At 51.3% G+C, this 14893-nt stretch overlaps 1 protein-coding gene across 1 annotated transcript; it reads right to left on the minus strand.

Annotated features, from left to right (window-relative positions):
- Positions 1-1020: 1020 nt before the first annotated feature.
- On the minus strand, positions 1021-14893 carry LOC135819884 (uncharacterized). The gene is made up of 3 exons (XM_065333184.1): positions 13161-14893; positions 11993-12193; positions 1021-2264 (listed from the first exon to the last, which is right to left on the minus strand). Exons 1-3 carry the CDS (start codon positions 13881-13883, stop codon positions 1449-1451), a joined length of 1740 nt encoding a protein of 579 aa, XP_065189256.1. The 5' UTR covers positions 13884-14893; the 3' UTR covers positions 1021-1448.

Genomic DNA, 14893 nt, shown 5'->3' on the forward strand with positions numbered 1-14893 from the left:
TTGGCCTTTTTCGTGCTTTGGAGTTGATAACATTTTCCTCACTATCGAAAAAAAAAATAATAATAATAATAATGAGGATGTGTAGAACTGTGGATATGGGAGATTCATGGATACGGGGTGTCTGGATATGGCAGGTCCTGGTCATTGCATGTGCTGGATATGGCAGGTGGTTGGATATGGCAGGTGGCTGGATATGGCAGGTGGCTGGATATGGCAGGTGGCTGGATATGGCAGGTTCTACCGTACCCACATCTAGCTCTGGAAATCCACATTTTTTATTTACTACCAACAGCTAATCTGCATGACATGCAGTGGTGCTCAATGAAAACCACAACGGCTAGTGTCAGAAAACGTGGAAGGCCGCGGAAAAGCAAAGAGACGGGTAGTGGTGATGCCGCGAAGAGGCGAGATGACGGGACATTGGAGGAGACTACACCCAACGGAGCTAAGAATCGCACTTCGTCCATCAAGCAACATCTGTCAGCCCGTACCAATTGTCGTGAGTTGTACAGTGATAATGTGTTCTCAATATTGTCACGTGGTAGATGTGCATTGCATCTGGCTGTGTTAGAAGCTTTGTATATCCGTAAGTTAGATCCTGAACTTTGCGTACAGAAAGAAAATGTGTTGTCGCTACAATTGTTTGGTGTTACTCCTCGTCGAGGTGTTAACAATGTAACTTAATTTGCTCACTATGTTCTTGTCGCTATTATTATTTCCTTCGAGTTTTGTGTCGTGCTGAACTTGATACTTTTTCCACCTTGTCACGAGTGTTGTTATCTCATATCTTTACGTTATATAAGTTTTAGTCTTTCCAACTTGAGCCATTCCCTGTATAATCCTTGATGAGAAGGGACCGAAAACGTTCGGATACTTTGACAAGTGCCTTATTTTGACTGGATGTGTGTTTGCGTGGATGCTTACGACCCAACACGTACCTTCGTTATTAAAGTATTATCCGCCTCCGACTTCTTGTAAAATTATTATTATTATTATTATTATTATTATTAACTGGTTTGAGGGAAAGAGACAAACGACAAATTATTATTATTATTATTTGTTTTACATGTACATCGGAAGCTCAACAGTGCAGCTGCACAAATATGAAGAGGCCGATGGGACCAAAAAATAAAAGAATAAAGAATGTATATACAAGTACATCAGTGTAAATGTTTAGAAAAAAAAGGGGGATGAGTGGTGAACATAAAGAAAAAAGAAGAAAAACGTATGCTGAATGAACCTGGGCAATATATACATGTAGCTGGTGAGAGACTAAACGTTGCCAACGTTGTCAAACAAAATTGCACGATATCGTTCAAACCAAACTGGATCATCCAATAAGCGCTTAAAACCACGATCGAACTGAGACGTAAAAAAAGAGGATTTCAAGTCATTAGGTAGAGCATTAAAAAACAGAGCAGCACGAAGCACAAAGGATATACTGGCCATTATATGCACGGGTTGCCGTGGTGCTGCCTTCGGGGACGTTCGTCATAGTGCTGCCTTCGAGAACGTTGGTCGTGGTGCTGCCTTCTGGGGCGTTGGTCGTGGTGTTGCCTTCGGGGACGTTGATCGCGCTGCTGCCTTCGGTGACGGAGGTCGAAGTGTAGCAGCTGGGAGGCTTTCGTACGCAATCGGCGTCGCGGACGACGCACTACTGCTGGTAACGCACGGTGGACGGTTTCCGTGTCTTCCACTTCAGTGATCGGGGATGCGATGGCTGCCGTGCCAGACATGCCTGTGTGGTGGGAGTTTATGGAGCTGGCCGAGAGGTAGGACTCTTGGCTGCGCTGCGACAGGTCCAGGCCGCGACTGTTCTGCCGCGATAATCTCCCTGCCCAGCTGCATCCCGGGTGGCTCTCGGTCATCTCCAGCTCGGGGGCGCTGGAGCGATAGTCGGACGAGGACGCGTTGGATCTGCGGTGAGTGTGCACCGTGCTGCCATCGGCCAGCACCACGTCACGGGCACCGCCAGAACTGACTGTTAACAAGCTCGTTGTCGTTGTCAGCTGCCTGGACAAAGGCGCGTCTCTGGGAGGTAGGTTGAGGTCTGACGGACGATCCACACTCTCCTCAGAACCACCACTGTCCTCGTCCAAGTTATTCTGCCGTCTGTAGCGCCAGTCATCGCCGTGGTAACAGCAACAGCAGCAGCAGTGGCGACAGCGTATGCACAGTACCGCTGCCAGCTCGCCGCGGATCTTTGGAGCCATCAGGACGAATAGGATGAGATTGACAACGCCCTGCGCATTGTCGCCGACAGCCTGGGAAATGAACGCACACATGCACACGCACACACACACACACACACACACACACACACACACACACATCCACACGTACATGCACACACGCAATCAGATGGAGCATGTATGTACAGTCATTGTATGGACACAGCCATGCACACAGCCATGCACACAGCCATGCACACAGCCATGCACACAGCCATGCACACAGCCATGCACACAGCCATGCACACAGCCATGCACACAGCCATGCACACAGCCATGCACACAGCCATGCACACAGCCATGCACACAGCCATGCACACAGCCATGCACACAGCCATGCACACAGCCATGTACACAGCCATGCACACAGCCATGCACACAGCCATGCACACAGCCATGCACACAGCCATGCACACAGCCATGCACACAGCCATGTACACAGCCATGCACACAGCCATGCACACAGCCATGCACACAGCCATGCACACAGCCATGCACACAGCCATGCACACAGCCATGCACACAGCCATGCACACAGCCATGCACACAGCCATGCACACAGCCATGCACACAGCCATGTACACAGCCATGCACACAGCCATGCACACAGCCATGTACACAGCCATGCACACAGCCATGCACACAGCCATGTACACAGCCATGCACACAGCCATGCACACAGCCATGCACACAGCCATGCACACAGCCATGCACACAGCCATGTACACAGCCATGCACACAGCCATGCACACAGCCATGCACACAGCCATGCACACAGCCATGCACACAGCCATGCACACAGCCATGCACACAGCCATGCACACAGCCATGCACACAGCCATGCACACAGCCATGCACACAGCCATGCACACAGCCATGCACACAGCCATAGACCTTTCTCACAATGTGCACGTGACCTGACGCCCACGGCGCAGCGTAAGGCAAAAGAATTCAAAAGATGCACTGTTTCTGTACTGAAAGCTATTAGAATTTAGTTGTTTGTGGATATTGTATTGTTTCTCTCATCGTTTTGAAGGCCGTGTAGGTGTTTGGAATTATTTCCTCGGTGTTACCAACCATGCCGTCGTCCTGCGCTGCGGACAGCTGTGCAAATCGTGCTTCAGCAGACTGTCCTTACCGCTTTTTTAGATTTCCAAAATCAGATCGAGAACGATGTCAGATGTGGATAGCTTCAGTTTGCCATCGTCGTCCAGTTGGCTGGTGGCCATCCGATGGTATGCGCATTTGCGGGAAGCATTTTTTGACTGAAGAACCCTCCGACTCTCCACATGACGTGGACTACATCCCGACAATTGTGGATAGCAAGCCCAAAACTGAAGAGCGAGCTGTTCAAGCTGATGCCAGAAAAAAGCGACAATTCCGAAGGGAACAGAGGAAGGGAGATCAGCCGGATGAAGCTGCTGCTGCTTTTGCTGCTCAACCAGAGGAATTACCTCAATCTGAACCTGTCAGTGCTGATGAAGGTCCTGTAATTCATGCCCCATTGCCGGAGACCACTGATGGGCTTGCGGCACGTATCCGGCATTTGGAGTTCCGTGTCCACCAATTGGAGACACACGCTTGTGAGGTAACCAGTGAGCTGGACACCTACAGAGCAGCAGCCAGCCGCAAGCAGTCTATCTCGGCACATGACCTTGAAGGCAAGGATAAACTGGTTCGTTTCAACACTGGTTTCCCTTCGTACACCGCCTTCATTTCCTTCTTCCATTACCTGTCTGGGAAAGCTGGGCGCCTCCATATCTGGCGCGGTCAGAAAGAAGAAGCGCTTCGTTCCGCAACAGGTGTGACAGGTCGGCTAACGATGCAGTATGCTAGTAGGCAGCTGGAGTTAGTCGATGAGTTTCTGGCTGTCATGATGCGGCTGAGGCTAGGATTGCTGGTGGAAGATGTTTGCTTCCGGTTCGGCATTTCTGCCACCTACTTCTCGAAGATCTTCACAACGTGGATAGTGTTCTTGTCGAAGGAGTTGGCTTTACTCTTTCCCTGGCCATCTGCTGAGCAGGTTCGCTTCCACACCCCACCACAATTTGCAAAGTATCCTAACACTAGAGTAATAATTGACTGCTTTGAACTATTTATTGAGCGTCCATCTGCTCTCCGTGTGAACTGCCAGATGTTCTCTCACTACAAGAACCACTCGACGTTCAAAGCTCTGATTGGCATCAGCCCTGGTGGCGTTGTCACATATCTATCCAAGTTGTTCACTGGACGTGCGTCAGACAAGTTCATTGTGTCTCACAGTGGCTTTCTTGATCTGATCGAGCATGGTGATAATGTAATGGCGGACAAAGGCTTCGAAATTCGGGATCTTCTCCTGCCTAAACGTGCCACTCTCAACATCCCACCATTCCTGGGCCAACAACGAAGCCAGTTCACTGCCCAGGAAGTGGACGATACACGCAGAATTGCTGCCCTTCGTATTCACGTTGAACGAGCAATTGCCCGTCTTCGGTGTTTCCGGATTTTACGCGGGACACTCCCCATCACACTTGCCCCTATTGCTAATGACATCGTCACAGTCTGCACTCTCGTCACAAATTTTTCTGATCCTCTGGTCGCAGATGAGCACTGAGGTTCGCACCATTGTCAGTCACCAGTGCTTCATTACATTTTCAATTTTGCCAGCAGCGGTACTGCTGAGCACACAGCTCTTTCACATTGTGACACTGCAAGTCGTATTGTTAGTTTGTTTGTTTCTTGGCTTCTTCATTCGTTATTCACACCTGTGTGTGCATGTGTGTGTGTGTGTTTGTGTGTGTGTGTGTGTGCCTGAGTGTGTGAAAGAGGCATCATTCAATGATGTTGTACTTGTACTTTCATCGCGTATGTCGTAAAGCATTTCATTTTGTTTTGTTTGATCCACTTCACCAGTTTTCGACTCCATCCTGATGATGGCTTCTGGCCCAAATTTCATTGAAATTAAACTGGTTTGCAGCGTAGAGACTAACGTTACTTGGCATTTGCGTTTGTGGTGGTGTAGGGTTCTTCATTAATTAACGCTGTGATCCCTTTTCCATTCCCTCCGCCAGTGAATATGTGGTTCATAATTTCCTTTTTCTTAGTATACAGTTGCATGTCATTTATCCGGTGGTCCATCATCCACCATGTCAGTTGTCAACCAACGCAGTGCTGGCTCACACACTGTATAATTATTATGTTCACTGTCCCCATATACTTCAAGAATCAAGACATTGAACATCGTTGACGTCGCATACAAGTGAGTCTATAGTTGAACACGACCAGTGTCTCAGGATAGTAACAGAGCATGCAAAATACAGGCAAAAGACACTCTCTACAGTCCTTTTGATGTGTGAACACAAGATGGCTATGTAGTTTCAGTCATCCAGATTATCAAAGTGTCCATTGTCCAGTCCTGAGCTTGAGGGTGCCGGATAACAGACACTCACCTCTAATTTTATTCTTTCTTTTTTATTAAACCCGGCACGTTCGGGCTCTCTGCCTTCTCCTTGAAACAAAAAGAACTCTAATGACATGAGGAATTGGCATGAACATAGCAGGTTGGCACCGCAGCACAGCATCAGGTGCCGAAACAGTTCAACAGAATTAAAGATTTAAACTACAACAAGAAAAGTGTGTTCTCGTGTGGGAAACAGCAAAACATTAATTGAAAAAGGATAAAAGGCGTGATGCGGGCATCGCAGGTTTCACAAGAGTTCGTACCAATACTGTTCAACCAGTCTAAGATCTTCCTACAGATCATCGGTATCGACAAAGCAATGCATACAGTAGTTCCCCATATCATCAGTTGTGCATATATGATGAAAATAATGTGCGCAGTGGCTGTTACGACATGCCTTTGGTTTAAGCCCAGGGAACGCACACGTTTGAGAGCAACATGCAATACGAGGTGCCAACTTCTGAGACAAAGCAGGTGACCGACCCGCAACAGGCAATGGTGCTGAAGGTGACGACACTGCAGCAAGTGACGACACTGCAGCAAGTGACGGCACTGCAGCAGGTGTTGGCACAGCAGCAGGTGACGACACTGCAGCAGGTGACGGCACTGCAGCAACTGACGACACTGCAGCAGGTGACGGCACAGCGATAGGCATAGCCAGCGAGGGCATTGCAGCAGGCAATGATGCTGCAGCTGTTGACTTCTGATGTTCAGCGAACAGCTTCCTGGAGTGGATCTCTGGTAAGACATGGCTGATGTAGAAAGCTTTCAACTTCGGTAGCAAAGTATCATTCCACAGTACACTGTCACGAAATATCCTCTCAATGTGAAGATTGGTGGGATAAGGCGCGTCGGTCCACATGACGAAGTCTGCCCACTCCTTGTCCATCACGGCCAATTCTCCCTGCACCTGCGTGTAGAACTTGTGAGTTCTTCGCAATAGCAACTTGCCTCCGTCGCTTCTAGTCAAGCAAAACTTATGCCCAAACTGGTTGCAGATGGCCGCGGGAGACATCTTGTTAATGGACACGCCATCAATTGAAAAGGGACATTTCACCTCAATTAGGCCATGCGGATCAGACGAAGCAGGATCATACAGCAGTCCATCGGAAGAAGCACCGATGAAGGAGTACTCTTGATAGAGAGTAACACCTGATAGCGTGTGACGTACGGCAATATCTGACTCAAAACCAAAATTCACAAGTCGCAAGTAGTCCTCCACGGCCTTCGCTTCATGCATAATACCCCATTGCATAGCCGTTGTCTTCGGCATGTTGGAGTAACCCATGATCGTCTTCACCAAGCTGTCTGGTGATGTAGTCTCCCTACGGTTTACGATGACATGAAAAATAGAGGAAGTGATGCGGCCTACCCGAATGTCACGCCAAAGTGGCGATCTTGACTGCTTCTTCGTGACACTCTCGATATAGGAGGCCAGGCTGCTGTCAATGGAGCTATCATTAGCAAGATCAGTGCACATCGCCACAACAACATCCTCATCCAGGTCATCACTGAACTGATCTGTCCTAGGGTGTCGTGAAATAACCAACTGCTTAGCCTGCTTGTCCAAAGTGTGCATAGCATCCTTCTTGGCCAAAGATGGGTGGTTCCAGAATTGGAACAAGCCAGATGTTGGCAGCTTTGATGCAAATGTATCCAGTAATTCCTGGACACAATGGTCGTCCACAGCAAGGTCTTGAGCAGCTCTCGGTTCAAAGGTGGACAGAGAACCTCCACAGACCTTGCGGGATTCCTTGCCATAGGCAGTGGCCTCAAACACAGCGTCCGCCAACGGGACAGCAGGTACCGATAGCTGGGGTGGAGGACGATGCCACGACATCAAGCGTCCAGTGCATGTTGCGTCTGCCTGTATTGTTGTGGCGTCTTTCTCCTTACAGTCCAGGAGGTAGAACAGGAGCGCGGCGACATGACTGCAGCTCTCACCCAGTCCAGCAGCACACTTGCACCTGGCACTATACACAGCCCCTTGAGGCGACATAGTAATAAAAACTGGGTAGGCCGATTTCTCCCGTGACGGATAAGACTGGTGCACATGCCCTCTAGCATAGATGTACTGGGGCTTCACGGGATCAGGGCAGCACATCCACACATTGGAAACCCACCCACTGGTGAAATAGCTATAGCCTTTCAGTGACTTGAAGTTGCTGCGCTGACGGTCAGACGAGGATTTGTCCCTCACTTCCACGAGGTACGTGTATATGTCCCCGTAAATAAAATTATCAATAAGGAAATCGTGTACCCAACACGAGACAGAATCATACGTTGGCAAGGCTTCCAATTCTGCCGTGATCTCCACTGTTTTCGCGGACGCTTCTGGCGCAACATGTGGCGGCGCTGAGGCTGCAGAAGACGTCTCAGCAAGTCCAACAAGGGTCTCCACCAACTCAGTTTTCCTCTTATTGCTGTGGACAATTTTGAAATGTCTGCACAGCTCCTTCAGCACAGGCACGTTTGCTGACTCCAAGCGTTTCCTCAACTTGTCGACATCACCCTGTTGAGACTGCACTGCCTCGACAAGCTCCTTGAGGGATGCCATGTCGGGGAGAGAAAGGAAATGTCAACGATAGCAATTGTTCTCAATACAAAATGATGTGCAAACAGCACAAAAACCCGAGTCTTTTGCCTTACGCTGCGCCGTGGGCGTCAGGTCACGTGCACTTTGTGAAAGTGGTCTATGCACACAGCCATGCACACAGCCATGCACACAGCCATGCACACAGCCATGCACACAGCCATGCACACAGCCATGCACACAGCCATGCACACAGCCATGCACACAGCCATGCACACAGCCATGCACACAGCCATGCACGCAGCCATGCACGCAGCCATGCACGCAGCCATGCACGCAGCCATGCACGCAGCCATGCACGCAGCCATGCACGCAGCCATGCACGCAGCCATGCACGCAGCCATGCACGCAGCCATGCACGCAGCCATGCACGCAGCCATGCACGCAGCCATGCACGCAGCCATGCACGCAGCCATGCACGCAGCCATGCACGCAGCCATGCACGCAGCCATGCACGCAGCCATGCACGCAGCCATGCACGCAGCCATGCACGCAGCCATGCACGCAGCCATGCACGCAGCCATGCACGCAGCCATGCACGCAGCCATGCACGCAGCCATGCACGCAGCCATGCACGCAGCCATGCACGCAGCCATGCACGCAGCCATGCACGCAGCCATGCACGCAGCCATGCACGCAGCCATGCACGCAGCCATGCACACAGCCATGCACACAGCCATGCACACAGCCATGCACACAGCCATGCACACAGCCATGCACACAGCCATGCACACAGCCATGCACACAGCCATGCACACAGCCATGCACACAGCCATGCACACAGCCATGCACACAGCCATGCACACAGCCATGCACACAGCCATGCACACAGCCATGCACACAGCCATGCACACAGCCATGCACACAGCCATGCACACAGCCATGCACACAGCCATGCACACAGCCATGCACACAGCCATGCACACAGCCATGCACACAGCCATGCACACAGCCATGCACACAGCCATGCACACAGCCATGCACACAGCCATGCACACAGCCATGCACACAGCCATGCACACAGCCATGCACACAGCCATGCACACAGCCATGCACACAGCCATGCACACAGCCATGCACACAGCCATGCACACAGCCATGCACACAGCCATGCACACAGCCATGCACACAGCCATGCACACAGCCATGCACACAGCCATGCACACAGCCATGCACACAGCCATGCACACAGCCATGCACACAGCCATGCACACAGCCATGCACACAGCCATGCACACAGCCATGCACACAGCCATGCACACAGCCATGCACACAGCCATGCACACAGCCATGCACACAGCCATGCACACAGCCATGCACACAGCCATGCACACAGCCATGCACACAGCCATGCACACAGCCATGCACACAGCCATGCACACAGCCATGCACACAGCCATGCACACAGCCATGCACACAGCCATGCACACAGCCATGCACACAGCCATGCACACAGCCATGCACACAGCCATGCACACAGCCATGCACACAGCCATGCACACAGCCATGCACACAGCCATGCACACAGCCATGCACACAGCCATGCACACAGCCATGCACACAGCCATGCACACAGCCATGCACACAGCCATGCACACAGCCATGCACACAGCCATGCACACAGCCATGCACACAGCCATGCACACAGCCATGCACACAGCCATGCACACAGCCATGCACACAGCCATGCACACAGCCATGCACACAGCCATGCACACAGCCATGCACACAGCCATGCACACAGCCATGCACACAGCCATGCACACAGCCATGCACACAGCCATGCACACAGCCATGCACACAGCCATGCACACAGCCATGCACACAGCCATGCACACAGCCATGCACACAGCCATGCACACAGCCATGCACACAGCCATGCACACAGCCATGCACACAGCCATGCACACAGCCATGCACACAGCCATGCACACAGCCATGTACACAGCCATGCACACAGCCATGCACACAGCCATGCACACAGCCATGCACACAGCCATGCACACAGCCATGCACACAGCCATGCACACAGCCATGTACACAGCCATGCACACAGCCATGCACACAGCCATGTACACAGCCATGCACACAGCCATGCACACAGCCATGCACACAGCCATGTACACAGCCATGCACACAGCGATGCACACAGCCATGCACACAGCCATGTACACAGCCATGCACACAGCCATGCACACAGCCATGCACACAGCCATGCACACAGCCATGCACACAGCCATGCACACAGCCATGCACACAGCCATGCACACAGCCATGCACACAGCCATGCACACAGCCATGCACACAGCCATGCACACAGCCATGCACACAGCCATGCACACAGCCATGCACACAGCCATGCACACAGCCATGCACACAGCCATGCACACAGCGATGCACACAGCCATGCACACAGCCATGTACACAGCCATGCACACAGCCATGCACACAGCCATGCACACAGCCATGCACACAGCCATGCACACAGCCATGCACACAGCCATGCACACAGCCATGCACACAGCCATGCACACAGCCATGCACACAGCCATGCACACAGCCATGCACACAGCCATGCACACAGCCATGCACACAGCCATGCACACAGCCATGCACACAGCCATGCACACAGCCATGCACACAGCCATGCACACAGCCATGCACACAGCCATGCACACAGCCATGCACACAGCCATGCACACAGCCATGCACACAGCCATGCACACAGCCATGCACACAGCCATGCACACAGCCATGTACACAGCCATGCACACAGCCATGCACACAGCCATGCACACAGCCATGCACACAGCCATGCACACAGCCATGCACACAGCCATGCACACAGCCATGCAACATGGCAGTAATTGACTGTAGGTATATGTACCTGGCGACAAGGTGCCTCTTGGTTGGGGGGGGGGGGGGGGGGGAGTTGATAATGAGGATGTGTAGAGCTGTGGATATGGGAGATTCATGGATACGGGGATGTCTGGATATGGCAGGTCCTGGACATTGCAGGTGCTAGATATGGCAGGTGCTGGATATGGGCGGTTCTACCGTACCCACATCCAGCCCTGGAAATCGACGGTTTATTTTGATTTACTATCAACAGCTAGTCTGCATGGCAGATGCAGTGCTGCTGCTCAATGAAATCCCATTACACTGTACTTGTGCCTATGTAACATCAGGCGCCGTGTAGCCCCCCCCCCCCCCCCCCCCCCCCGGGCCAGTGAACACTGGCCTTGTGCACAGGTGCAAGGACAGACTTGACCCATACAATCAGATTGCATTGAGCAGCATTGTACACAGCGCAGTGATTATTCAATTGCCACATCATGTGGGACGAGCATTTGGGTGAAGTGGCTCACAAGCTACGGGTGTACATCCATAGACGCATCCCGCTCTCCATGTGTATGCTAGATTCTTCTGTACTTCGAAGAACTCCCTTCCCGGACGCATGCCAGCACAGCATGCGCACTGTTTCTCTGCTGTCGGAATCTCTTCCTGAGTTCTCGTTTTGTTCTCCTTGTGTTTACATCTTGTGTTACTTGACAAAGTGTGTTGAAACCCAACAGCCACCCACTCAAATATCAATACAAAACGAATACTGCTTTCCGCTGCTTGCCAGGTAATGAACTTCGTACAAAACAGACATGCACTTTGAAGTACGACTAAAATTGCGATGATCTCATGCGCATTGTAACCTCTACACACAGCCACACATCTCACCTGGAAATAGACGAAGACCAGGTTGACGGTGGGATGCTTGTTGTAGTACTCGCCGTAGTCAAACAGCACGCGTATCGTGCCCCAGACGCGCAGGAAGATGAAGGTGACGACCAGTGCGCACGCCTTGCCACTGATCGTTTTCATTGCGCCCTTGATCAGCAAGCCATTGGGATGCGAATACAGCTGTGACAGTGGGGAGTTCTGTAGCGAAAAAAGAAAAGAAAAAAACCCACAGCAAAGTGCTAGTGAGAAGAAACACAATGCTCAAACTGGCCCTAAACACAACTGAATGATTAGGCCCTCCTCAGACTATGTACATGTACATAGAAAATCCTGTACAAAATCACATAAAAAATAAAGGGCAACATTTGTCCGAGCCTACATTCAGACTACATTTTACATGCGGCATACAGCTAACCTTTGACCCCGCAATGGGATGTGTGAAGGCAGGGAGTCATACAAAGTTTGTGCGCTTGTACGACTGCCTGGTGAAAGTAGGAAACATGCAGGAAAGTTGCCTTGCACAAGGGTTCGCACCCTGCCTGAAAGGATTGGGGAGCTTGTTAGGCTTCCCGCCAGATTCTTGTAGTTGTCTTAGAAACTTCTATGTAACTTTGACTTATACGCTGTTTTGTACCTACCGTAGTGGCCCATGCGCTTATGAGTGAGTTTTTGCGTTACTTGCTATTTTTTGCGGGTCGTTTTGTCTCACATATAGGCGGATGCGCTTGAGTTGCTAGTGTACCGGTACCATGCATAATTGTGCACATACTAGTAGTGCAATACCGCAAACCATAAGGATGATATTGAAGCAGTTATTCAGTCCCGTTTGTCTGAGCAACCTGTAAAAATATGGGCTTGCCCGAAAAATCGTATCTAGCGGAAGCCCTGCTGGACGCAAATAGCCCATGTAAGGGACCAAACGCCAACATGACAAGATCACAGTCAAGTCAATCCACATTGAAACAGCTAAGGTTTTCACTCTGCGGGAAAAAAAGGTTGCCTGATGATCGTAGTAATACGTGAAACTCGGAGTTAAGACACAGCTTCCAATCTCTCTTGTGATGATAAACACACGCGTATGCTCGCATGCATGCATACACACATGCATACATGCACACACATGCGCATACACACATATACACACGCACACACACGGTCTTCTTACCAGGGTAGTGACGTATCGGCGGATCAGGAAGACCAGCACCCCCATCACGACGTAGGCGAGCACCTCCCACCCTCTGCCCGCTACCAGCATCCACAGCAGGCGCGCCTGGTCACAACGCAGACCATTGGGCTGAGCCGGTTGTTCCGCTATCCAACACCAACCGACGGTTGCTCGCGAGTATTGATTGATCACGACACTGCTCGGAAGGCTAATATCACTCGTATTCCGCGGCGCAGAGGGCACCGCATCCATAAAGTACACGGTCAGTGCGAGGGCGACGGGGAATCCCCAGGAGATGCAGTGGAACACCAATCGGTACTTGATGGCTGACTTGATCTTGTCGCGTGGGATCATGATGTAGAGGAAGACGACGAACGACAGGACCCACAGGACGAACGCCATGTTCAGCATGATGCCCAGCATCGCCTGCCACCGACACACGAGATACGCCGTGCGCACTCCCGGTTGACCGTACGTCAGTGATCCCAGGCTGTTCAGTACGCACACGCCTACGTTGCACACGGATATAAACACCACAAACAGACGTGACTGTGCCTGCATGCCCTGGCCTGAAACGGATAGAAAGCGCAGAAGAACGTGCACGGCGATGATACAGATGCTGCACAGACATGATGCTATGGCAACCGTGGTTCCTAGGTAAAGGGCCGCGTTAGGCACTCTGTACGAGAGCACGTTTGAACTGACGCTTGCGTTTATGCACATTGCGTTGCCACACGTGTGTGTGTGTACGTGTGTTGTGTGTGCGTGCGTGCGTGCGTGTGCTACAGCAGGTCTGACACAGATTTAACTGCTGAAGAGCTCCCTTTCACCACTTTGTTAGCCACGCTCGACGAGAGGAGGTAGATCCGAAGAAGGTGCGTGGCTGGGGCCTGCGCTCATGTCCGAGTCCCGCCGCTGTCTTCACTCCACCCTAGCCACTGCTGCTTCTCCTAAGTCGCCAGGAAAAGACCAACGGTGTGCAAAGCCAGCTCTGACCTCTTTGTTAGGTGTGTCGCAATGCCTGATGAACTTCCTTGATATGAATGAATTACACAACACCATCCGACACTGTACAGCTCCAGACTCTCCTCTCGGCTGCTGGCAGATATACATGTACCAGGCCAATTAGGAACGAGAGTGCTTTGCGGCTGGCTCGTTCCGGAGCGGGCCAAGGGCAAGGTGATACTGGTCGCGTATTGGACCCTATTGGTTGTAGCTCACGCAAGCGAAGAGGACAAGCCCGACGTTATCAATGGCTGTTGCCGAGTTGCGGGATGTGCTCTGTTTCTGGCAAGCGGCCTGAGCCAGGGCCGTGGCTGAGAACAAGCCCTGGCAAAATAGCATCAACTTGGACAGTAGCGCACAGCACGCGGCTCATCCGCATCAAACCTGCTCTTCGAAATCAACAGCAATCCAAATCGAATCATCGGTCCCACAAATTTATTTCCTGGCGATACCGTACCGCACAGTTCTTCCAAACTACGCTTGAGACTTCCCCGAACACATAGCAATAAAAACTGCTTTTATGGCAGCTTTCTAAAAAAGGTTATTGTGTTTTAGAATCAACTCGTAAAAACTCCAAGTCAATCTCCCATTGACACAAACCTCGTTTATTCAACATAATCATCCTATCCAATAAAAACAGTTCATAAAAACAGCTTTTTAGGATTGGACCCAGTCCGCATAACCAAGACGGCAAGAGAGCTAGCTCCCTTGGCTGCTGTTGGAATATG

This window comes from Sycon ciliatum, chromosome 6 (genome assembly GCF_964019385.1).
Source record: "Sycon ciliatum chromosome 6, ocSycCili1.1, whole genome shotgun sequence".
NCBI classification, from domain to species: domain Eukaryota; kingdom Metazoa; phylum Porifera; class Calcarea; order Leucosolenida; family Sycettidae; genus Sycon; species Sycon ciliatum.